This window comes from Heloderma suspectum, chromosome 15, assembly GCF_057233095.1.
Source record: "Heloderma suspectum isolate Gila_16-S chromosome 15, 16-S_ref, whole genome shotgun sequence".
In the NCBI taxonomy this organism is placed as follows: domain Eukaryota; kingdom Metazoa; phylum Chordata; class Lepidosauria; order Squamata; family Helodermatidae; genus Heloderma; species Heloderma suspectum.
In genome coordinates this window covers 12,616,997-12,641,050 of record NC_139472.1, presented here as the reverse complement: position 1 = coordinate 12,641,050, position 24,054 = coordinate 12,616,997, and the positions used below count along the sequence as shown (strand labels likewise).

Below are 24,054 nucleotides of genomic sequence, written 5' to 3'. Positions count from 1 at the left end.
GGATCTGTCCCCGCAGGGCAGTTACTACAATCTGTGGAGCAAAACAAACTTAAGTAAAAAACAGAAATGACTACATTGGGAAAACATGTATGAAAAATGCGTACTTTTGGAAAATGCGTACAAACGCTCTGTAATCAATGCAAGAAAATGTGTACATTTAAAAAATGTGCACAATGGATGTGCATGAAAATATGCATGAAGCTTCATGCAAAAAGAAAGAAGTTTGTAATCTGATAAGGACAAGAGTCAGGATGAGTGTCAAGGTGAAATTTGGAAAACATTGATGTGCTTAGGTTTTGCTGATTCGCACATGCCTACTTTTTCCACAAGTGTGCACTATAATAGCTCACACATACACACTAACAGCAGAAAGGGAGTGTGAAGCTTTTTAACCAGATACTAAATTCAGGCGGTGACAGGAGAAGGCCAGCCCCTTCACTAGGGACACTTGAGAAATGTGACCTTTGAAAACTCTGATACAAAGCAACCTGATCAGCACTTCCCAGACTAATGTGTGGATTGGGACTTACTTATCCACTGGCTGTCACTCTTCCTGAGTGTGACAATGCAGTTTTCGGCTCAGAGAATGCATCACAAGGCATTTAGATGAGTGTGTTGAGAGAAAACATGTTTTAGAATGTATAATATTGAGAGGAAAATGCGTTTTGAAATATGCATTTAAATAGATGTTTAAATGCAAATTTTCACACAGCTTTTTAAAATGCAGTTTAGTGTGGAAACAGGCTGGAAAAGATGTATGGGTGAATGCATGCTGAAGTGATATAGGCTAGAGTTGTCCATTTTTGAAGATCCCGCCCTTTTTGGGCCTGAGGGATCCCTGGTTTCCGCTCAGCTCGGCTTGCATTTGCGAGCCAAGCTGCAGGCTTTTCCTGAAATCCAGGAACTTTTTCCAGGCTTTTTCCCCTTGTAAATACAAAATTTGCAAGGTGCAACTGCTATTTGTTTAATTTGTGCAAATTCCAGCCATAATTTGCTTAATTTGCACAAATTGTAGCTGTAATTTGCACAAATTACGGCCACAATCTGTGCAAATTATACAAGTTACAGCTGCAAATTGCACAAATTGCACAAATTACAGACACAATTTGTGCAACTTTGTATTTACTAGAAGAAGAAGAAAACACCGGAGAATCCGTGAGCTGGCCTGACTCAATGAAGATCGAATCAGGCCAGCTTGTGGGGGCCAGCTCATGAAAGCTTGGCAAATTCAACCCCCTGGACGGCTTCCTCCAACATGCCTAATATAGCCTGGAAATAGACAGATGTGTCCATCCCTATCCATGCCTTCCCACAGGCATCTGGATGGCTGCTGTCAGCAATACAATACTGGACTAGATGGAACTTCCTTAGTGAAATTAGTATTACTGATGCTTCCAAGTTGGCTTGCTTTCACCCCTCTAAGTTATTATTTTTCTTTTAATTTTATTATACACACACACACACATATGGAAATACATTGCATACTATAAATATAACATTCATACAAAAAAAAAACACATACACACAAGCATCTTATCTAACATTCCTGCAAAGTATCATTCTAAACAAGTAGCTAGTATCTTATTAAACATGTGAAAAAGCAAAACTATTAATCAGTTTGTCAAAAATTGGTAAACTTCACCTCTCGATCAGACTATAACAAGCAAAAAGATCTATATCTGTCGGTATCCAAGTTGTATGTAGCCATCACAAAGACAATAAAAGGGTGCCGGACATCGGAAAAACATTGCTACATATATCACTTTAATGATTTGCATTTCTATACCGTCCAAAGCCCTCTGGCTTTCCATCCAGCCCTGCTTAAAACTGGCCATTCGAACAACCAGAAGAAATAGGTCACAAATGAGAACAGGAGGCAGCCAAACTCTGAGGTGACATTCTGAAAATTTGAGTGACTTCAGCATCCTTCGTCCTCCCATCCTTAGTATGCACACATCATTGGAGGGGCAACGCCAACCTCTCCACGGGGTGACCATGCCTAGACTGCAAGCCAAGTCTGCATGCCTTTACAGGAGTCGTTCAAGCTTTTTGCTAGCCCACTCATGGTCATCACAAATGCAGACATATGAGGAAGCCAGACTAATAACCTCAGTCCAACTAGCACAGAATTGTCTGCACTGACTGGCAGCAGCTCTCCAGGGGCTCAGGCAGAGATCTTTCCTGGCTCTAACTGGAGATGCTGGGGATTGAATTTGAAGCAAGTGCTCTGATGCTGCTCCAGGAAAAGCGCACATTTTTCAACAGTGCGCGCACACACACACACGCCCATTGACTAAAACGTGGAAATGCAAGTGTGCATTTTGTGCATTTCTGAATGCGTGCACTTTTTAACATGTGCACTTTATATGGGGAACATTTTACAAACACAAACACAAGTTCTGGAATTTGCAAATGTTTTCAGAGAACGTGCAGTCCCGCTTGCATTCAAGGTTGTGAACAGGGCATTTTTTAGTGCTTTGCAAACTGAAACAAAGTTCTCAAGCATCCTTAGTGCAAAGAGCTAAGCACATTTCAGATGTGGGCTTAACGGCATTGGGTTCACTCTCACACCTTGCCTTCTCAGCCTATCTAAGCAGTTGTGGGCAACCTGTGCCTCCCAGAGATGTGAAGGCCCGGAAGAAAAATGGAAACATTAGCGGGGGGGGGGGGGATGGAGATTTTTTTTCTTTTTTTCCAAGGATTGTGTTCAGTTTTTTCTGAAATATTGGAAGAATTGAACAGCTTTGGATTATGAAATATTTTCTTTTAGATTTAAGACAAAGTATTTACATATTGTTACCCAGCCTTTATTCCCCCTAAAATGATTTCTAAAAACTATGTAATAAGAACACTTTTATAGAAAGACTGGTGATGTAAAATGTCTGGAGATAATGAAGCCATTGAGAAAATGTTTCTTTAATCCTCTCTGTAAGATAGTTATTTCATTCCTTATTAAAATTATTGATCTAAAGCATATTTTACTGATAGACATTTATGCTCAGTTTCCCAACATGTGAGTAGAGTCACCACTGTGCATTCTTGACAGTAAATATGCATTCTTGACAGCTTGTTCTATACAGTCTTATGTTTCTGATGCTGTAGCAGTCATTTAATGTAGTTCTAGTCTGTTCAGACAATAATTACAAATTTACTGAGTTTACTTTTGCAATATAATGATGATTTTATGAGCAAATGAAGTCATACATAAAAGAACTGTAGCAACAGAAAGGCTGCTTTATTGTTCCTAAAGCAGCCCTCCCCAACCTGGTGGCCTCCAGATGTTTTGGACTACAGTCCCCAGCATTCCTAACCATTGACCATGTTGCCTGGGAGCTGACATACAAAATATCTGGAGGGCATTAAGCTGGAGAAGGCTGTCTTAAAGCAACAAAGTGACTTTTGATCTGTAAAAAGTGCTTAAAAATAAGTATTGCTTATTTTTCAATGTTTTCAGAATTTCCAATTTTTCTGAAAACCCCTGGGGATTTTTTTTTATTATTTTTTATTCCCCGTGGTATCAAAATTTCTGGAAATTTTACATGTCTAGTGACTCCCCCAGACGTTGTTGGACTCCAGCTCACATCAGCCATTAGTCAGAGATGATGAGAGTTCTAATCCAGCAACATCAGTGGAGCCAACAGGTTACCCAATTCTGCTCCTAGGATAGACAAACATCTGTTTGTCTAGAAAACCACGGGGAATTTGTGAACATTCTTTGTGAGCACTCCCAAAATCTTATGGGGCTTTGCAGGTGCTTCCTGAAGAATGTTTGCAAATCCCTGCTGGTCCTCCCTCTCCACTTTGCAATCAATGGAGACATCGTGTCTCCACTGACCATAGAATCGTAGCTTTGAAAGGGGTCTGGTAGGCCATCTAATCCAACCCCCCGGCTTTATGCAGGAAATCCAGTGCATTCCCTATAGTCATAGTTAAACAATAGGCATAGTGACCTTCAACATGCTGCATGCTCCAAAATTGGATTTGATGCTAGGTTTCATTTTGAGAAGACGCCTTTGTGCCTCTAGAGAAATGACATATTTGACATGTAAACAATATCTGTCCATCTGTACTCATTCTGAATGCTTTTATTTTTCTCCCAAATTATTTTGAAGCTTTTGGTTATAAACTCTGGTAGGATTAGAGATGATCCCATTTAATAGACATATAGTTCCTGTGATGTGGACTTGACCCAAAAATATCAAACTGATTAGACGGTGAAAATGTTCACGAAAGCTTCCCATGAAGCTGTGACTGATGCCCTTAAACTTCCAGCCTAAGGATAAATTTGTTAGAAAAACTAGCTCTGTTCAGGCATTCTCCCCGTCTGGGAGGGGAAAGAGTGGAGGGTGAACTTGATGGCTATAGCTCACCCACACTTGCCTGTCTCTGCACCTCCCCAACCCACATATTGAGGGCTGAATGTCTGCAGTGAGGAGCCTTCTCTGTTTGAGGACATTCCCCATGCAATTTAGAACCCTGATCTTCCAAGGCTGTCAATTGTGAGGGGAGTTTACTTGAGAAGAAAAGGCTCCCTGCTCGTGCCGTGCTGAAAATTTCTTCTGCATTTTAAAAATTATTCTCATCCAATTTGATTTAAAAAAAAATGCTTTTGAAAAGATTTTCAGAGAAGAAAAATTTGGTGAAATTCTTGTGAGGGAGATATAGGGTTCTTACATCTATCTTAGTTCCAAAGTGGCCAAGGGGTGTGCATTAGTGTCCTGTCTTTCACTGAACAATCACCTTTCTGGCAGTCTGCAGCCACCCCAGCTTCCTGCACTTCAGTTCAAGCCCAGGGGAAGAAGATGTCATGAGGTAACTCCTCTCACTGAGCTTCTTCAGATCAGGTAGTGCAGGCAGCCAAGGAGGCTGCAGGGAAATGGGGAGATGTATAATAGAAAGTGAAAGAACACACAGCGCCCTTGGTTACCTCGTAAACATAAGCTAAGCTCAAAATCACCTTTAAAAGCAATTCTAACGAAATCCTAAACTGCCCTGGGAAAGAGGCAGTTAAATGAAAGACTCTTTGGCAGGGGAAGAAAGCTTTTGGGAAACTGGAGGACCAATTTCACCACAGCACTGATGCAGAGGTTCGCCACTGTAACACAGCAGTAACTGTGCCCGGGAAGCATGGGAAAGGGTGGGACAAACAGACTCATGATCTGTACTGACCTCTTCACTGAATGGTAGTTTGGGGGGGGATGCTTGAATAAGGCTACTGAGGGTGCAAGCCTATTGAGATAGCCTTCCTCTGAAGTTGGAGGTGACCGCCTATCCAATGCAGGGTGGCTGAAGCAGGGAGGAGAGAATTCCCTCAGTGCTCTGGATGCCCTGCAGTTTGCCTTAGACCTCCAATTTCAGGCACTGAAGTGCGGCTTTGGGGAGGGGGCGGGAATGGGGCTGGAGACCACATAGGAAGCTGTCTAAAACAGCTTTGGAGGTCTCCTCCCCTCCCTGCCCATGGAAACACCCCCTTTACACCCTGTCCATGCTCCGTGTTACAAGCACAGACAGGCACAGAGGGGCAGCTTCCGTGGTTCTCTCTGCCCCGGGCTACAAGGGGGCAGGGAGCACAGATTCCCAGCTACGAGCTCATAGCGCTGTCTAGAGCTCTGAGCTGGGAAACTGGAAAATCCTATCTCCCCCAGGAGACAGGGGATATAGGATTGCTCTCTGAGTGACCTACTATGTCTGTGGTGTGAATTTTCTTTATGTCTGGGTAAAATAAGTGTTTACAGGCAGACATGTAGTTATGGCTCCAACCGGCTTTTCTCCCTGTACGATCCCCTGGGAGAAAAATGGCCCATGATCACTGTAACGTATGCATGATACTGTAAATGTTTATGTTTTATTTGTAGAATGTTATCCAGGTAAGTTAGAGTTAAGTGAATGTTGGGGGGGGGGTGAAAGGTGAGGCAGGTGGCTACCAGGAAAAAAAAAAGGCATTTTCTTCTGTGGCACCCAAGTTGTGGAATGAACTCCCTAGAGAAGGTTGCTGGTGAATACGTTGTACTCTTTCTGGGGCCAAGGGAAGACCATTTTTTAAAATTTTCCTTTGGCATTGTTAGCATTTCAGCATTCCCGTTTTTAGCTCCACTGTCTTAAATTGGCGATTGCATTTTAAATATCTGCACTGCTGCTATCGTTTGTTTGTTTGTTTGTTTGTTTGTTTATTTATTTATTTATTACATTTATATCCCACCGTTTTTTCCTCCATAAGGAACCCAAGGCGGCGTACATAATCCTCCTCTCCATTGTGTCCTCAAAACAACAACCCTGTGAGGTAGGTTGGGCTGAGAGTCTGTGACTGACCCAAAGTCGCCCAGTGAACTTCTGTGGCCAAGGGGGGACTAGAACCTGTATCTCCTGACTCCCAGTCCAACCCTCTCGCCACTACACCACAATGGCTCTCCTAGGTTTTGCTCTGGACCTCTGCTTGTATTTTTATTCTGTAGTTTTAATCTATTATATTTTATACTGTATTTTCTGTTGTAGTTTGTGAACCGCCCAGAGAGCTTCAGCTATTGGGTGGTATAAAAATGAAAAAAAAAAAGATAAATAAATAAAGATTCCCACCTTTATTGTGAGTGAGTGGAATTGTACGAACTTTAAATGGAGAGAACTGAAAGTTTAACAGTTACATAGGGTTTACAGATTCAGTGACTGTACATCTAGTGAGTGGAGTTTGGGGTGGGGGGTTTAGAATGGGTAGATAAGTAAGTTAAGAATAAGTATAGGATGATTAAATAATAACTTATATGACTCTTCTTGTATGTAATAAAATTTTAGTTGTTGTTTTATTATATGTATATGATCCCGGGTGTGGGTTTCATTTATTAACGCTACCAAATTAAAGCAATCTCTTTTCCTGTTACTACTCCTATATTGGTGAAAGGGAACTGTTTAACTTAGTGGGTGTTTCCTTGACACAAGGTAAAATGACTGAAGCTTTGGGATTTAGTGAGGACAACTGGCCAAAAGTGAGGTAGACATCGCGGGCTTATTTTTCAGTTTCGAGTGGGTGGAAACAGGAGGGAAAATAACCCGGAGTCAGATCAGGAGCATCACGATCACATGCTGTCATTTTCCAGGGGCATTCCATCAACATTGTCAAGTCATGGGGTGCTCCAGGGCAGGGAAGGTGGAAATGCCGGTACGACACATCCTATGTATTGTCCGGCAGCCTCCTCCCCCGCTCCGCCTTCCCGTGGCTAGACAGCCAAAATTGGCTGTCGAGCCACAAATGCAGGGCAAGAGAGGCACAGAAGGAATGAGCTCCTCCATGTTTCTCCTGCCCTGCGTTGGATAGGCGGTTGCCTCCGAGTGCAGAGGCGGCCGCCTATCCCCGTAGGATTGCGCCCTAAGTCTACTAAGTCCCATGTAGCCAAGATCACTAGACCTTTTTCCTCCCCGACATGAATATCCCAACATTTATCCTACCCTCACTTTGTGGGAAAGTAAGGCCCAGTGATATGGGGGCAGGGGAAAGCCTTCTCCCAGTCCTGCCTCCAGCACTGCTACCTTAATGTGAAACACCTTCCTGGGTTCTGCATTCATTGGCACTCTGATGCTAGGCTTCAGGTAGCTGGAGAAATTTGAGACAGACTAAAATGAGCTTGGATTTCTAAGAATCCGACCTGCAGAATCCGCTGCGGAGCACCCCCCTCAGGCTGCACAGAGTCCGTGGACTTTTTTTTTTTTTTACTTTCCTGAGATTTAAGCTTATTCATTTGTAGGAAAATACGCAAGTTTATGCTGAGGAAAAGTTGAATGGAATAGGGGACAATACATTAAATGTTATATACTAAGGTAAATTGTGTGAATTGTTTTGAAACCTCTTCTGTAATTATTTGCGTCGTTTTTCGGCGTGACGAGAAAAAATATTCGCATCTGTCTGTGAGTGGGCGATGGAACGAAAGGTGCCTGACACAATCCATGAAAAACGGAATGAGGGGATTTTACACGGTCCCTAGGTGTAGGGTGGCCATTTGTCATCTTTTACAGAGACGGTCCTCTATTTGAATGGCTTGCCTAGGTGGATCACAAGTTGTGCAGGCCTGCTCCAACCACTGCACAACACACTGCCTCTCCCCTCCTTCACACCAGGCGAATGATGTGAAGGAGGGAAGGGAAAGATACAGAGGAGAAAAACACACACTCAAGTAGGCTACAAAGAATTTTCATTCTCTCTGAAAATCTCTGCGCAGGCAACAACCTTGAAGGTGACAAAAAGAATCTTTTGATAAAGGTTAAAGAGGATTAACATTTGAAAACCTCTTTTTTTCCTTTCCTTTTCTTCTCGACCATTAAATGCAAACTGTTTCTGTCTCGGAAACCCCCAAGTGGTATCTTAATGGGAAGGTTGTACTGCTGTCTTGTCTGCTCTCCAAGATAGCAAGTGCATCACAATAAACAAGGTTTAATCCCCCCCCCCCGTCACATACATCCTTAATACCCCTGGATTGAAATGGAAGTCCTTTGTTTACCAACCTAATATAAAAGGCAGCTAATTAAATGTCATTTTGGCTTTTAGCAGGGGGAGAGAAGCATAGAAATGAGCCCATAATATGTTTGTTCATGCTAATTAAACTCTTTTAGCACTGACTTTGTTTTCCAGAGGGCTCGTGGGTGCCTTCTAAACACCTGGTGACCAATGATCTCTTCCCAGGAGGAGTTGGGCCCAACATTAAAAAAAAGGTCAGGAGTTGATACGTTTGTTCCCAGAGAGAACATGGCTTGGCCCCCAAACCTCTCTCAGCCCAGCCCTGGGATGAGAGAGAGACAGGAGCGGGGCGGAATCAGATATAGGGTTACTGAGGGGACAAGCTTCCCTCTGAGGTAAGTTTCATCCTGGGGAGGGATTCCGCAGGGGGGTGGGAGGCCGTTCCGCCATGGGTTTCGGAGGGCTGAATGCCAGTGCGTTTGGCCGCACTAAAATCCATGGTGGCATTCTCCGCCATGCCTAACTAGGAAAGTCAAAAGTAATGGTTCAGGAGTGCAGAGATATTTCTTGAAAGACACATTAAGGGCACAATCCTATGCAGGTTTAGAGCAGAAAAGAAGTCCTACAACTCCCAGCATGCCCCACCCAGCATGGCTGGCTAGGGAACGCTGGGAGTTATAGGACTTTTATCTGTCTAAACCTGCATAAGATTGCGCCCCAAATGTGCAGGTGTTTTCTCCCTGCGCCCTTTTGCGGGAAGTTGTTATCTACCATCATTTCCTGTGTCTGATGCTCCGGATAATGCAAACCCAGAAATGGGCAAATAATTTACTCGCATGTATAATCATTGGATTCTTGTTTTATACATGTAGGAGGCTGTGTGTGATGTGACCTCAGCCCTCAAAGCTGATCCCGTCTTAGCAGTCACCGAAATCCTCTCACTAAAGCCGGAAGCCCAGATGCTGCTGCACAGGTGGTTGCTTGAACACTGCAGGGCTGTGTTGTTGGAATCTGGGGCTAGCAAAGAGCTCATCACCAGAGACGGTCTGAAGGAGCTCGCCATAGTTGGAGAATCTCTTGTGAAACTAGACAGCGAAAACACCAAGAGTCATATTCTGTATGTGGACCTTTTAACTGCTGATGGTAAGCGATGATTCCAATATCTTGGCCTTGTAGGCCCCTTCTAAACTACTATTCTACGATTATGTGATCTTGGAGAGGCCATCTCCTGCTTTTAGAATCTCCATCAGCCATTGCTGTAATTTTCAGCATATGTCGTTGATTGGGTATGGTTTGTATCCTCTGGTGGATTTGTGCTAGGGGAAAGTACCCTTGTTTAGCGATGAGTGAGAATTAGATTTCAGTTTGGTTTTGATCAGAATTTACTAAAATGCACAAAATTCTCCATATTCGGGACCAAAAAAAAGAACTTGAGATGTAAACAAAAACTCAAATCTGTGAGAAACGTGAACTGACACATTTGTCCATCCAGACCCAGGGCTTTGAATGTTTAGCTCCTAAAAGTCTGGGTTTGAATTCCTGTGTATCCAACCACGTCAGTGCTTAATTAGGGTTGCAACCTCTTTTTCCTGACAGGCTTCTCATCTTTAATAGCTACATCTCTTGGTCAATAGACCCTGTACTCTTCAGCATTTTTATTAATGACTTGGAGGAAGAGGTGGGTGGAACGCTTATCTGATTTGCAGATGACACAAAACTGGGCAGAATAGCAAATAGCTTGGAAGACAGAAGCAATGTTCAAAATGATCTTGATAAGTTAGAAGACTGGGCAGAAAACAACAGAAGGAAATTTAAGGGAGACAAGTGCAAAGTTAGGAAAAAGAAATTAAATGCACAGGTATAAGATGGGGGATACCTGGCTTGACAATAGTACATGTGAAAATGATCTTGGAAGCCAATACACACATGCCAAAATTGATGTAACACGTTATATACACACTTCACTACATCCAATACTTAAACTTTAAGATTGGTTTCTGAGGCCTGCCATCAAGTAACATCAGATTGGTGGACGCTAGAGACAGAGCCTTTTTCATGTTGGCCCCATATTGATGGGACTCCTTCTGTAGTCCAGTACGTAGGGCTCCTGCACTGTCATTTTATAAGTGGGCCTCAAATGCGATTTTACTCGAGGTGGCTTGTGACTGATATTTTAGTTTCGCTTTTTAACTGTTGCTATTGCAAGCTGTTTCAGATGCGCACTTATAATATTTTAACTTGATCCCATATTGCTTTAACTACTGCTGGTTATAACACTGGATTATAATTTTATAATTGACAATTTATTTTACATTATTTTTCTGCTGTGAGCCACTTTTGGAGGATTGCCCCTGAAAAGTGGTGGGGCAATTTTGGGAGGATGGGCAAAACTTACTGAAGCTTTTCGAAGCTCCATGGAGGTAGCTGCCACCATGTTAGATTTTCTGAGAATGACCTGTTCTGAGGAGCATTCTGGGAAATCTAAGCGTTCATTGCCACCCTGATAGAACTTTGAAGAGTGCTTCAAAGCACCAAAACCACACCCCAAAGATACAAGAGAGGGGCGTGTCACGTTCCTTCATCCTCTCTCTTCACAGTCAACACAGTCTAAGATACCAGGCATCAGGCTCACTGCTTTATTAGTTAATGACCAGGTTCCTTACGAATGCAAATTCCAGGAAGTTCTCAGGCTACAAAGGAAATAGCTACTCCACACAATTACGAATACCAATAGAGGAGCTGAAGTGGAAGTTAGGGAAGTTGCGGGCAGTTTGAACAAGAACTTCCTGGCCAGACTAGCTTATGGGGGATGCCCCTCCATTACGGTGGCTCCCTCCTACATAGGCTATCACGCATAGCCCATCTGGAGGAGCGTCTGAGCTCCACCTCTCATTATCCCCACTTCGCTCTGCAATGGACCCTAGCATCCCTCAAGTCACGCCCCTCACTCTCCTCTTCCCCCAAGACCTGGGTTCTCATGGAGCGGGGGGGGGGGGCTTCAGGTCAAGCCATCTGTGTGCCAAGGTCCTGAGACCAGGTCAATGCCTATCCATATCTGAGCTCACTAGGGAGGAAGCCTCCCCCGGTTCTGGCTGTTCCCATTCTGAGTCTGAGCTGCTAACTATCTCCACACGCTCAGATTCATCCCTGACAGGGGGTGGGTTTGCCTCCTTTTGTCATTGCTGAGCCCCACCCCCCAATATAGGCCTTTGGAAATGTTGGTTCTGCTCAAAAATGCAACGAGGTGAGAATTTTTAAAGCACTTTGTACGACAGGCACGTTGACTCTTTCTGCCAGATGGCCAAACTCAGTTTCATGGAAACTCTTGGGCACTGCATTCCAGTGGTGGGCAAAAGGGGTGGCAAAGAACAGAAGCCTGGAAGCTATGAAACAATAGGTGGGTGGGGGAAGGGAGTGAGGCCAAGGGAAGGGGAACCCCAGGTGGACCAGCCTGGGACCCCAGGTGGGCTAGATTTGGCCTGCAGGCCAGAGGTTCAACACTCCTGTTATATAACAAAAAGCACTTTAGATGTCATAACTGCTCAAAGATTACTTCTCCATCTCTCAGTATCACATAACTACTGTATTGATGTTGACTGACAGGGAGGCACAAAGAAGCCCTGACTCATCTTCAGGGGTCATTCGGTCAGAATGCGCCCAATGACTTCATCAACTCTCGGTTTGGCATGCTTCAGGCCAAGAAGAGAAACATGAATGTTGCAGCCCATATTTTGGCCAGTTTAGCTGCGAAGGACTACAAGGAGTTAGGATACGTCTTGAACTTCTTAGACACCAAGCAGCGGCAAAGCCTCGCTCAGGTACAACCATCAACCACTCGCCCCTCTTTGTGATGCAAATCATGTGTTGATGCATGTGAGGAGACATTTTGCAGGATCACAGAGTTGCACTCACTATGAATAGCCTCGTACAACCTCAATTCGCACACTAACCCAATGGCTGTGGGGCGCCTCTAGGGCTAGAACTGGGAACACTTGTTCTATACATGGCTGCCATGTGTGGTGGTCCACCAGAATTGCACCTTAGGGCCTCTTCTTGGACTGTAAAGTGTTCTCAGTTTCTGGACTGCCTCTGCCCACCCAGTCTGACCACTGGGGCCCTCCCATACAGGAAGAGCTCTAAATTGCTTCCTGTTTGACTGGGACTTTGCCTGTGCTACAACAGCCTTCTAACTCTAGCTGGCTTTGAACCTGGCATTGCTCCTTGGCTCTGACTGCTGGCTTGAGCTCCCCTCAGCTCAGTTCTGCCCCTGATTCCTGGTTCCTAGCCTGGTTCCACTCTGACACCTGCCTATGGCCAACCCTGACAGGGGCCAATAAAGGAACCTGACATTTCTCCCATGTCAAGGATGGCCAACTTCGTCCACCTGGTTCTCTTCCTCACCACTAGTCAAGCTACTCAAGGGTCAGACCCCTTCCCCTGGATGGCATCCGGTGCCCGCACCATCCCTATGTGATATTGCCAGCCACTTCAAAACTGAGCTGCTTTGGTGTGAGAGGGCAGTTGCTGGATATGGCAGTTGCTGGATATAGTTCACGAGGGCAGTTGCTGGATATGGTTCATGAATCACCCATGGGTCATCTCCAACAGATGGGTCCAAACTGGATGATACAGATGTTGGGGTCACGTGAGGAATCTCTCTATGCATTTTCAAAACCAAAATGAAGTTGCAAGGCCCTGAGAGGGAAAGGGTCCCATTGGGAAAGCAATGTGTGTGAGGGATGCTTTATCCTTCCCTTCAGCCTGTTGCTTTTTTCTGAGCAAAATTGAGGGCGTGTACCTGCTCAGGAAAAGATGCACACACACACTTTTCACTTGAAAGTGGAAAAGCGTCAGGAGGAGCAAAGGGAAAGGGCTAAGTACCACCTGCCATTGTGTTAATCAGCTTTTCAGCCCTCCCTTCACTGTGTTTCAATTGTCTTATGAAGCTCTTGAGACAGTGCTGGTATACCTTCTGGGATCTTCTGCAGTTTGGTCCTTCAAAACCTGATGTGCTCCCTCCCCCCATCCCACAACCTATGTTGTTTTTTTTCTTTTGTTATGTTATCTAGTGGTGTGCCAAATCCTGCCCACTATTTGGGGGAACTTTTTTCTCTCCCTGTGAAGGAGGTGTTGCTTTTTCTGCCTCTTTCGCAGGGAGAAGGAGAATTTTGGAGAATTTTCTCCTTGACGAGGGGGACAGAGTTCATCCTGAATACCTGTTGGAGATGCCAAAGTCACATGGTCTCCTGGGAGTTCTGAAAGAACTGCCGGGCTGGAGAAGCGTCCTGAGCTCCTGCAAGTGCGGGGGGTATTTTTAAAAAAATAAAGAATAGAAAGAAGACCCCTCCACAATCAGCTTCACTTAAAAAAGATATGTGGAAACCTTGTCCCCCTCCCCAAGGAGAAAATTCTCTGAAATGCTCACATCTCCCAGCTTCTTTCGCCAAAGTTTGGTGTCTGTCTGTCCCCATGATGAAAATGGAACAATTGAAATTTTCAGCACAGAACTAATAATATCATGATTACTGGGGGATGAAAGTGTTTTTCTGCACCCCTATTCTCTCAGGTGATTCCTGCTTCCCAGTGTGGTCTCCTTCTCTCTCCCTTTCTCTCTCTCTCTCTCTCTCTCCGTATATATATATATATATTCTGTCTGTGGATTTTGTGCATTGGGATGGCAGGTCTATTACTGCTTTCTCTTGGCCTAAGCAACAACAAAAATAACCTCCCTGAGAAACAACAACAACAAAAAACCTGTGCTGTATGCTGATACGCTAAATAAATAAATGGTCTTGAGAAGACTGCTTTGAATGCGCGCCAGCAAGCCAGTGGGAGGGCGTTAAGTAAGCAAGTATTAATTTACCAATCCCTGCCACAAAGAGCCTCTCTAGTCTAGATAAGGCATGGGGGGGGGGAACGCAACATCTCTTTGCTGGGAGAGAAAAGCAGGGAGATTTTAAGAACTAATTGCCAATCACTGACTTGATGTGGAAATAAAAGGACAATAAAGAGCATTTCTCCTGGGGAAAAAGTGACTCCTTATAAGGAACACTAGATACTCTTAGCCAGATGCTCTTAACCTTAGCAGCTTCTTTGCCCGGGTAGCTTTATAGATTGGGGTTGTAGCAACCATGGAATGATAGCTGTAGTTAGAGGACAACCATGGAATGTTGTCTGAAATATGACTCTAAAACTGGCTTTGGCATGTTCCAAATATGCACACAGCTGGAGGAAGAGGAAAGAAATGCGAGTAAGTCGCATTTACAGATCAACATGTGCTGGAGGATTTGTAGAGCGTCTTTCAGTGGGGAAATGAGTAAGTTGTTTCAGCATTAATTGCACCACCTTGCTATGTCTGTAGCACTGTTCAGGGGTTCCCCTCCATGTATGCAGTGAACTTGTGGAGCGGGGAGTTGGATCTTTTACATCTCCAACTTTTTGGGTCGCTGCTTCTGGATCACCAAAGAAGAGGGCACCACTTTGCATAAAAATGGCATACGCAAATTTAGAAATTATTATTATGATCTAAATAGAAATCCATAGTGTGTGACCAGGTGCTTGCTGTTCAGCCTGCAGTCCAGGTGCTAACTACTGATGGACAACTTCAAGGCTGATGGTTTTTTATCTTTAGACTGGACAGCCCTTTAAACAGAGGACACCTTCAAAATCGAGCAGAGTTCTCTGGCAGTCCTTCAAATAGAGGACACCTTCAAAATAGGGGAGAGTTCTCTGACAGCCATCCAGATAGAGGACACCTTCAAAATAGGGGAGGGGGAGTTCTCTGGCAGCCCTTCAAATAGAGGACACCTTCAAAATAGGGGAGGGGGAGTTCTCTGGCAGCCCTCCAGATAGAGGACACATTCGAAATAGGGGAGGGGGAGTTCTCTGGCATTCCTTCAAATAGAGGACACCTTCAAAATAGGGGAGAGTTCCCTGGCAGCCCTCCAGATAGAGGACACCTTCAAAATAGGGGAGGGGGAGTTTTCTGGCAGCCCTTCAAATAGAGGACACCTTCAAAATAGGGGAGGGGGAGTTCTCTGGCAGCCCTCCAGATAGAGGACACCTTCAAAATAGGGGAGGGGGAGTTCTCTGGCAGCCCTCCAGATAGGGGACACCTTCAAAATAGGGGAGGGGGAGTTCTCTGGCAGCCCTTCAAATAGAGGACACCTTCAAAATAGAGCAGAGTTCTCCAGCAGCCTTTCAAATAGAGGACTGCCCTCCATAAAAGAGGGCAGATGGCCACCAGGCCATCTGATGCAAGTTTGCTCTGGGGAGAAAACTCCTTGGAAAAGACCTGATGCTGGGAAAGATGGAAGGCAAAAGGAGAAGGAGACGGCAGAGGATGAGATGGCTAGATAGCATCACCGATGCAATGAACATGAGCTTGAGCACGCTCTGGGAGAGAGCGCAGGACAGGAAGGCCTGGCGTGCTATGGTCCACAGGGTCACAAAGAGTCGGACATGACTTAACGGCTGAACAACAACAACAATTTGGGGGAATTTATAAGGTGGGTGGCTTCTCAGTCCCAGCTGCTGTCCCAAGGAAACCCACAGCCAAGCAGAAGCCCTGAGGTGGCCCTGTGCCTTTATTTCCTGTAGCTGTCAATAAGCACACACACCAAAAAAAGGGAGACATGTTGACATCTCTCAAGGTGCCCTGACATTTGGGGAGCTAATTTATGCCACTGTGGATTAGCGGTAACATTAAAGGGAGAAGAACAATTTTATGTCTATCTTAAGTTGCCAGCTTTAGCATGCAAGCCATGACAAAGCAACTTACTGGCAGCTGCTTTAAACATGAAACGTTTCTTTTTGACCTTCATTAAGCTATCCGTGATAGCTGTTCCCAAAATTCTAAAGAGTTTATTCCATAACGGGATGAAAGGAACATAGCTCCCACTTCCTTTCCCCCACTCTTCTGTTTTTACTAAGGCGTTATAAGGAAAGGATGCACATAATTTGTTGTTCTGATGTTTGGTATAGATTTATTATCTGCACCTTTCTCATACCATCACTAACAGATGGACAACTGAGGCTGAATTATGGTGAGCTTAATTTCCTTGGTCGGCCATCACAGGTCTGAGCCTCGAAGGGGAAATGTGGGAAGCCCCACGTTCCAAGCCTATCAGCGTCAAGAGCAGAAGCTTTTGGTCCTTGTGTGGAATGAACAAGATGTATTAGAAAGACTGTTGACAGGGGCTGGCTACTGGGAGCATACAACTCCCCTGTTAAAACAGCTTCATTGGCTCCCAGTCTGTTTCTGGGCACAATTCAAAGTGCTGGTCAGGTCATGTCCTATAAAGCCCTATACAGCTCGTGTCCAGGTTAACTGAAAGACCGTATTCTCCCGTATGAGGCTACTCATGTCCTGAGATCTTCAGGGGTGGCCCTTCTCACGGTCCTGCCACCATCACAGGCTGGTCTGGTGGGAATGCAGGAGAGGACCTTCTTGGTGGCTGCCCCAAGGCTCTGGAACTCCCTTCCCAGGGAGGCCAGAGCGGCAACCTCCTTGGTATGCTTTCGCAGGCAGGTAAAAACTTTTTTGTTCCGGTAGGCCTTTGGGGATAGCTAGTCTGGACCTGTGAGAATATGACGGATGAATACTATGGTTATATTTCTTGTTGTCTTTTAAAATTTTGATATTTTATATAATTTTAATATTATTGATGATTTAATTATATTTTTAACTTTAGTATATTTCTATTTATAGGCTTTAACTGTATCAGTTTTTTATGTTGTAAAGCCGCCTTGAGTCCCAGTATTGGGGAAGGCAGGATATAAATAAATACAACAACAACAACAATGCATAGTACTTACAGCTAGCGCTATGCCAAAAATTTCTCCCACATTTTTGTCAACATTCTCATTTAGTCTGACAGAAGAGAAAATGCTTTCGAAAAGAAATTCAATAGTGAAGAAATTTCGGAGAAATTCTCATGGGCTGGAGTTGGGTTTCTTGGGCTTACCTTACTTAGGAGGTGGCCGAGGAGTACGGATGTACAGACTGTGTAATATCTGCTCCGTTTGTGTTTCATGGATCGTCAGGCGCCTTTTGTTCCATTGTCCGCTCACAGACGGATGCAGATTTTGTTTCCATCATGAGGAAAAATATGCAAATGATTACGTAAGAGATTTCACAACAATTTGCATAATTTACCTCAGTACGTAACGTTTAGCATATTGTCCCCCATTCCATTCCACTTTTCCTCAGCAGAAACTTGAGCATTTTCCTATGAATAAATCTGCATACATTTCGGGGAAGTTAAAAATATAAAAATCCAAAATTCCATGCGCTCCGCATGGCAACTCTTCTTACAACCCCTAATCTCTGGGTCAGTGAGGGGAGAAATAAGCAGGTGTGTCTTCAAGGGGTTTTTCCTTTCTTTCCTCCACCTGCCCCCCTGGGTGACAAGCTGATCGCACCAAAGTTCCCTGTTTGGGGGAAGGTCCGTAGCCCGGTGGTAGAGCACATGCTTTGAACGCAGCAGGTCCCATGTTCCATCAGTGGTTCAGCTAGGTCATTTTAGATTCTAAACTTACTGGGTCTTACTGGGGATGGGGTGGGGGGTGTCATTAAATGGTATTGTGCATTACTTCATGTCAAACTGTGGCAAGCCAACCCAGCTGCTTTTGGGATCCCTACCGCTCACTCTGCTAAGCCTGGCCCTGGTTGTCTGCCCCAAGGTGGGTTCAGTCTCCATCCTAAAGACATCAAGCAGATGGAAGTAGGGACCCTCTGCCAGTCCAAGTAGACAGCACTGGGCTGGATGGACCAATGGTTTGACAGCATAAGTCACCTTCATGGGGCCTAGAAGAAGCCTTCAGGTGGGCAGAGAGGGTTGCTGACCCACGATCGTGCAAAGTCAATTAGACATTTCGTTAAATGGTTTGTAATGATATACCATTTTACAGTGAGAAGAAGGCATGCAGCTACAGCATGTGTGCTACAATGCCCAGGGCTGGCTCCAGGCTTAAGCTCAGCATCCTCAGTAAAGTGCCTTCTCGTGGTAAGGTTGCTGGAGAAATTAGAGACAGATTAAAATGAGCTCGGATTTCTAAAAACCTGACCTGCGGAATTCGCTGCAGAGTGACCCCCTCAGGCCCCGCGGAGTCCGGGGACTTTCGGATGATTTTTTTACTTTCCCGAAATATACGCATATAAATCCTCTGTTGAGGATTTCCTGCTGAGGAAACGTAGAATGGAACGGGGGACAATACACTACATGTTATGTACTGGGATAAATTATGTAAATACTTACGTAAATACTTGCGTAAATATTTCCGTTATTTTTCCGCATGACGGAAAAAAAAATATTTGCATCCGTCTATGGGCGGATGATGGAACGAAAGGCACCTGACAATCCGCAAAACACAGACGGAGCAGATTTTACACAGTCCGTACATCCCTATCTGGTGGGGAACCCCTTACATTAGTGGGCCTCTGGCCATTAGCTTTCCTTTGGACAGCAGCAGACAGGAAGCAGTGGAAGCTGGTGGCTGCAATGTCAGTGGGGCGGTGAATCCACTCTGGCTTTCAGGCAGAACTCCAAAGAAGCTAGGGATGTGCAAACCCACCCTCATCCGGGTTCTCCGGATGCCCGCCCAGCCCCTGCCGCCACTTGCCAGTCCCTGGACCACAATCGAGCCCCTCCCACATGTGGCAAGTGGCCCGCACTTACCCCCGCCTTGTCGAGCTTTAAAAAAAAATGGCAATTGTGGATGTGCATATTTGCATATGTGCGGAAGTGTGCATTTTCATGGGTGCTCATATTTGCATACATCGTATGCAATGCGCACATTTGCAAAAAATGTGTATTTTCACGCACTCACAAAATGCACATTTTTCGCACATATGCAAATATGCACATTTTTGCAATCACCATTTTATTTTTCAAAAACTGGCAACCACAGAGCTTGATGAGACCATGGGGGTGAGTTTGGGCTACTTGCCGAGGGCAGGGGCTTGGTGAACGGGGCTCAGGTGTGGGCAGAGGGGGTTCTGCCAGATTCCCAGATGGAACTGGGCACTAGCACCATCCCTAAAAGGAGCTATCCAACCCCAAATGGTTTCAGCACCTTGTATAGCTCCTTTAGAGTTCTGGCTGGTTCTAACTGAAACTCAGAGTGGATACACCTCCCCACTGACATAGGCACCTCCAGCCTCCACTGCAGCAAAGAGTTGACATTTCCCAGCAGGAAGCTGATGGGACCTTGTACTTGACAGGATTGGTGCATGGAGTATCACTTTCCCCCTGGGTATTCGGCGGGGGGCGGTATCCCAACCCCAATCCCCAGCAGGAAAAGACAATGCAAGAGGGTCTGGCAGTCCCTGCCTGCACTTCTGCCTTCCCCTGCAGTAAGATTCTTGGCCTCAGGGCAGAGGAAGGGGAGGTGGCAGTGGGGCGTTTCTCCAGTGCCCTTGGGACTTTATGCATTCAGTTGGAACACATACAAAGCCTTCCCCCTACACACACTCTTTCGAAGAAAACTGGGGAGTGATCACCCATCATGAGATTTAAGAGCAAGCCAACTTGCTTGGTGGCAAAGTGAGACTCCAAGAAATTCTTGGTTCTGTAGCAATTTTTCCACCAACACCCTCATTGCATTCACACAGTTTCACACGTCTTTCCATAAAAGCAGAGGTGCAACAGGAATGAGAACGATACTTTGCCTCATCCATGTGGAAAACTAAAATGGGTCCTCCTGTGCCATTTCCTTTGAGTAACCAAAAAGATTGGCAGCTTGCAAGTTTTTGCGTCTGAAACAATTGCTTGCTACATACTGGAAATCAAACTAAAATTTAGTTCTCACAGGCTCTGGAGCAAATTTAATAGAGGGGTGGAGTGTGTGACAAAATTGACATCCAGTTTTCTGCCGAATCAGGATGCAAACTAATTATATTTGGGGGGGGGGGACAGAAGCGGAAGAGTTAGATCAACACCTAGAGATGTGAAGGGGGCGAAAGAGGATGGGGGGGTTGGAGGGATGTTTTTTTCCTGAATCTTTCTGGTTCCCCTCCCCCTTTTCTGTTTTTTCCCCTTGGGCCTTCACGTATCGGTAATATCTAATCCAGGGCTGGCCCAAAATATTTAGATCCTTAAGATGGAGCAGCAAATGCCAGCACCACCAACACCAAAATCAACATGCAAAGAACCCAAAGCTCGTCTAGTTATTCGATGCCTGAGGGAGAAAATCCCTTAAGGTCCTCTCTCCTCCCTGGCAGTAAACATACAATTATGAAATAACTAAGAAGATTCACTGCCCTTTCATGGCACTCCAAACCAGCTCCGTGGGGTGGCTCCCTCACTCTGCTTAATGGTAGGGCTGACCCTGAAGCTGGTTTGTGCATATAACCTATATTCTCAGCAGAAAGTGGACAATAATAAAAAGAAGAAAGGTTGTCACAGAGAGGAAGGCCAGGATCTCTTCTCAGTCATCCCAGAAGGCAGGACACGGAATAATGGGCTCAAGTTACAGGAAGCCAGATTCCAGCTGAACATCAGGAGAAACTTCCTGACTGTTAGAGCAAGATGATAATGGAACCAATTACCAGGGGAGGTAGTGGATTCTCCCATACTGGAGGCATTCAAGATGAGGATGGACAGCCGCCTGCCAGGGATGCTTTGACTTGGATTCCTGCAGGGGGTTGGACTCGATGGTCTTATAGGCCCCTTCCAACCCTACTATTCTATGATTCTATGATTCTAAGATATCAACTGCAAAGCCACTACAGAAACTGGGAAAGGCAATAGCTCAGTGGTAGAGCAACTGTTTTGCATGCAGAGGGTCCACATCACAAATGTGATGTGGCTGCAAAAAAGGCCAATGCTCTTTTGGGCTTCATTAATAGAAGCATAGCTTCCAAATCCCAGGAAGTACTAGTTCCCCTCTACTCAGCACTGGTTAGGCCTCATCTGGAGTACTGTGTCCAGTTCTGGGCACCACACTTTAAGAAGGATGCAGACAAACTGGAGAGGGTTCAGAGAAGGGCAACAAAGATGATCAGGGGACTGGAAAGAAAGCCGTATGAGGAGAGACTGAAAGAACTGGGCATGTTTAGCCTTGAGAAGAGAAGACTGAGGGGAGATATGATAGCACTCTTCAAGTGCTTGAAAGGTTGTCACAGAGAAGAAGGCCAGGATCTCTTCTTGATCATCCCAGAGTGCAGGACATGGAATAATGGGCTCAAGTGACAGGAAGCCAGATTCCGGCTGAACATCAGGAAAAACTTCCTGAGTGTTAGAGCAATACGACAATGGAACCAATTACCTGGGGAGGTGGTGGGCTCTCCCACACTGGAGGCCTTCAAGACGAGGCTGGACAGCCATTTGTCAGGGATGCTCTGACTTGGATTCCTGCATTGAGCAGGGGGTTGGACTCGATGGCCTTGTAGGCCCCTTCCAACCCCACTATACTATTCTATTATTCTATGAAATGGAATTTGGAGGACTTTGGAGAGGCCATGTTTTGCTGATTCGTGACAGACGAACCAAAAGCCACCATCTTCTCTGTAGCTCCCAGCCATTCTGCTTTTCATAGGGAAACCATGGCCATTCACCTCCTGAAACTGCTGGTAGCTTTGTTTAGGGCTTAAACATTCAGAGACATTCAGTCTGAAACAGCAAGGTTAAAAGCACTGTTTTCATTTCTGAGCAGCAAAAGGAATAGTAATGAGAAATGAGAAATCCATTAGAGCCACAGCATCTTAATGGAGTCCCCCTAATTGACCTTCATGAACTGAAAGGAGAGAGAAAGAGAGAGAAATTTGGTTCCCTACTACACCAGCTGAATTGCTTTGGTTGTTGGTGGGTTGTTGTTGTTTTTCTTTATTAGCAAGTGATTGCTGGCATATAGGGTAGTATCCAATAGTACTCCTACACAGAATAGACCCATTGAAGTGATTGGGCTTAATCTAAGTAGGTCTACCAATGAGCTATAGAAGACTTGCTCCACACAACACCAGCCGCCTTTACCAGCCCACCTACCCAGGAGGAGTCAATGTAGGTCCAGCCGGGCAATATGGGTTTGAATAGGAAGTTTTTTCCCTGCAGAACTGGTGGGCTGTGGAACAATGGGCTTTTGGCTACTCTGCACTGGGGATGGACAGACTCACCCGCGCCCAGCTTCGTCAGGTGCTCACTGGGCCACTGCCCGCCATGGCTCATGGTGCCACATGAGCTTCTAGACAGCCCAGTGAGCGCCCCACAAAGCTGCGCAGCCGCCCACCTTCAAAGCGAGCTGCCATTGCGCACAACAATGGCGGCCAGTAGAGTCCCCATCACTGCCCGCCAACTGCAGGTTCAGGACTGTAGTAACTATTGCCCTTTCTGTCCACAGGTAGCAGCCAAAGAAGGAAATGAGTTGGTGAAGGAGCAATACCACAGAAAGGCACTTGGCTACTACTCACTGGCCATCTTGGCAACCAACAGCAATCCTCGATATCTTCGCCAACGGGCCGCTTGCTTAGCCCACCTGAAGGACTACAGGCAGGCTTTGAAGGACATGGACAAGGTGGTCAAAAATCATGGGACAAATGGCTTGAGGATTCAAGTGGAAGACTATTGCTTCCAGGGGAATATGTGCTTGTCCATTTCAGAAGCAGAATGGGCGGTTACACAATACATTGAAGCCCTTCAACTGGAACGATCTTTGGCTCTGGCCAGTATCCGTACTGGTCCCAATAGGGATGTGCTGTCCAAAGCATTCCTAGAAACCACACAATCCTACTTGGCAACGAGCCGTTATGAAGAAGCCTGGAAGACTACAGAATATGGCCTGGTGGTTGACCCAAACAATCATGAACTTAAGAAACTGAAAACAAGAATTAAACGAGAGGCATCTGGTTGCAGAGTCCAGTAATTTATTCTATTTATGATCTTTCGCAAACCTCAACAAATGCACACCTTTTTTTTTCTTGTTTGTGTGCAAAGACAACTATACGTTCAGAGTGTTTACTGTTGTTGTACAGCCATCAACACTGCATTTTCCTTGTCACTTTCAAATATGAACTGAATGTAAGAACATAAGAACAGCCCTGCAGGATCAGATCAAGGGTCCATCTAGTCCAGCATTCTGTTCATACAGTGGCTGACCAGCTATCAACCAGGAACCCACAAGTAGGGCATGAGCACAACAGCACCATCCCACCCATGTTCCCTAGCAACTGCTCACTGCCTCTGGTCCTGGAGGTAGCACATAGCCATCAGGACTAGTAGCCATTGATAACCTTCTCCTCCAGGAATTTGTCCAATCCCTTTGAAGGCCATCCAAATTGGTGGCCATCAGTACATCCTGTGGTAGTGAGTTCCATGATTTAACTATGCACTGTGTGAAGAAGTCCTTCCTTTTATCTGTGCTGAATCTCCCACCAATCAGCTTCATAGGATGACCCAGTGTCCCAGTATTATGAGAGAGGGAGAAAAATGTCTCTGTATCCACATTCTCCACACCATGCATAATTTGGTAGACCTCTATCATGTCTCCCCTCCCCAACTGCTGTGCTGTTAGACATCCACCATATAGTACCAAGGCCATTAGCGAGGGGCAACATAATTCTGCCCAAAGTAGAATATGGAATTCTTTAAAAACCTAGTTTTAAAAAAATGAAAACATCA

At 45.3% G+C, this 24,054-nt stretch overlaps 1 protein-coding gene across 1 annotated transcript in view; it reads left to right on the top strand.

Annotated features, from left to right (window-relative positions):
• The window catches only part of TTC34 (tetratricopeptide repeat domain 34), a 35,298-nt gene extending 11,999 nt beyond the window's left edge, over positions 1 to 23,299 (top strand). The window contains exons 5-7 of the mRNA XM_084821736.1: positions 9,313 to 9,583; positions 12,044 to 12,258; positions 22,778 to 23,299. Of these exons, the coding sequence (XP_084677862.1) occupies positions 9,313 to 9,583; positions 12,044 to 12,258; positions 22,778 to 23,299 (1,008 nt within the window). The remainder of the gene's footprint in view (positions 1 to 9,312; positions 9,584 to 12,043; positions 12,259 to 22,777) is intronic.
• The last annotated feature ends 755 nt before the right edge of the window (positions 23,300 to 24,054 follow it).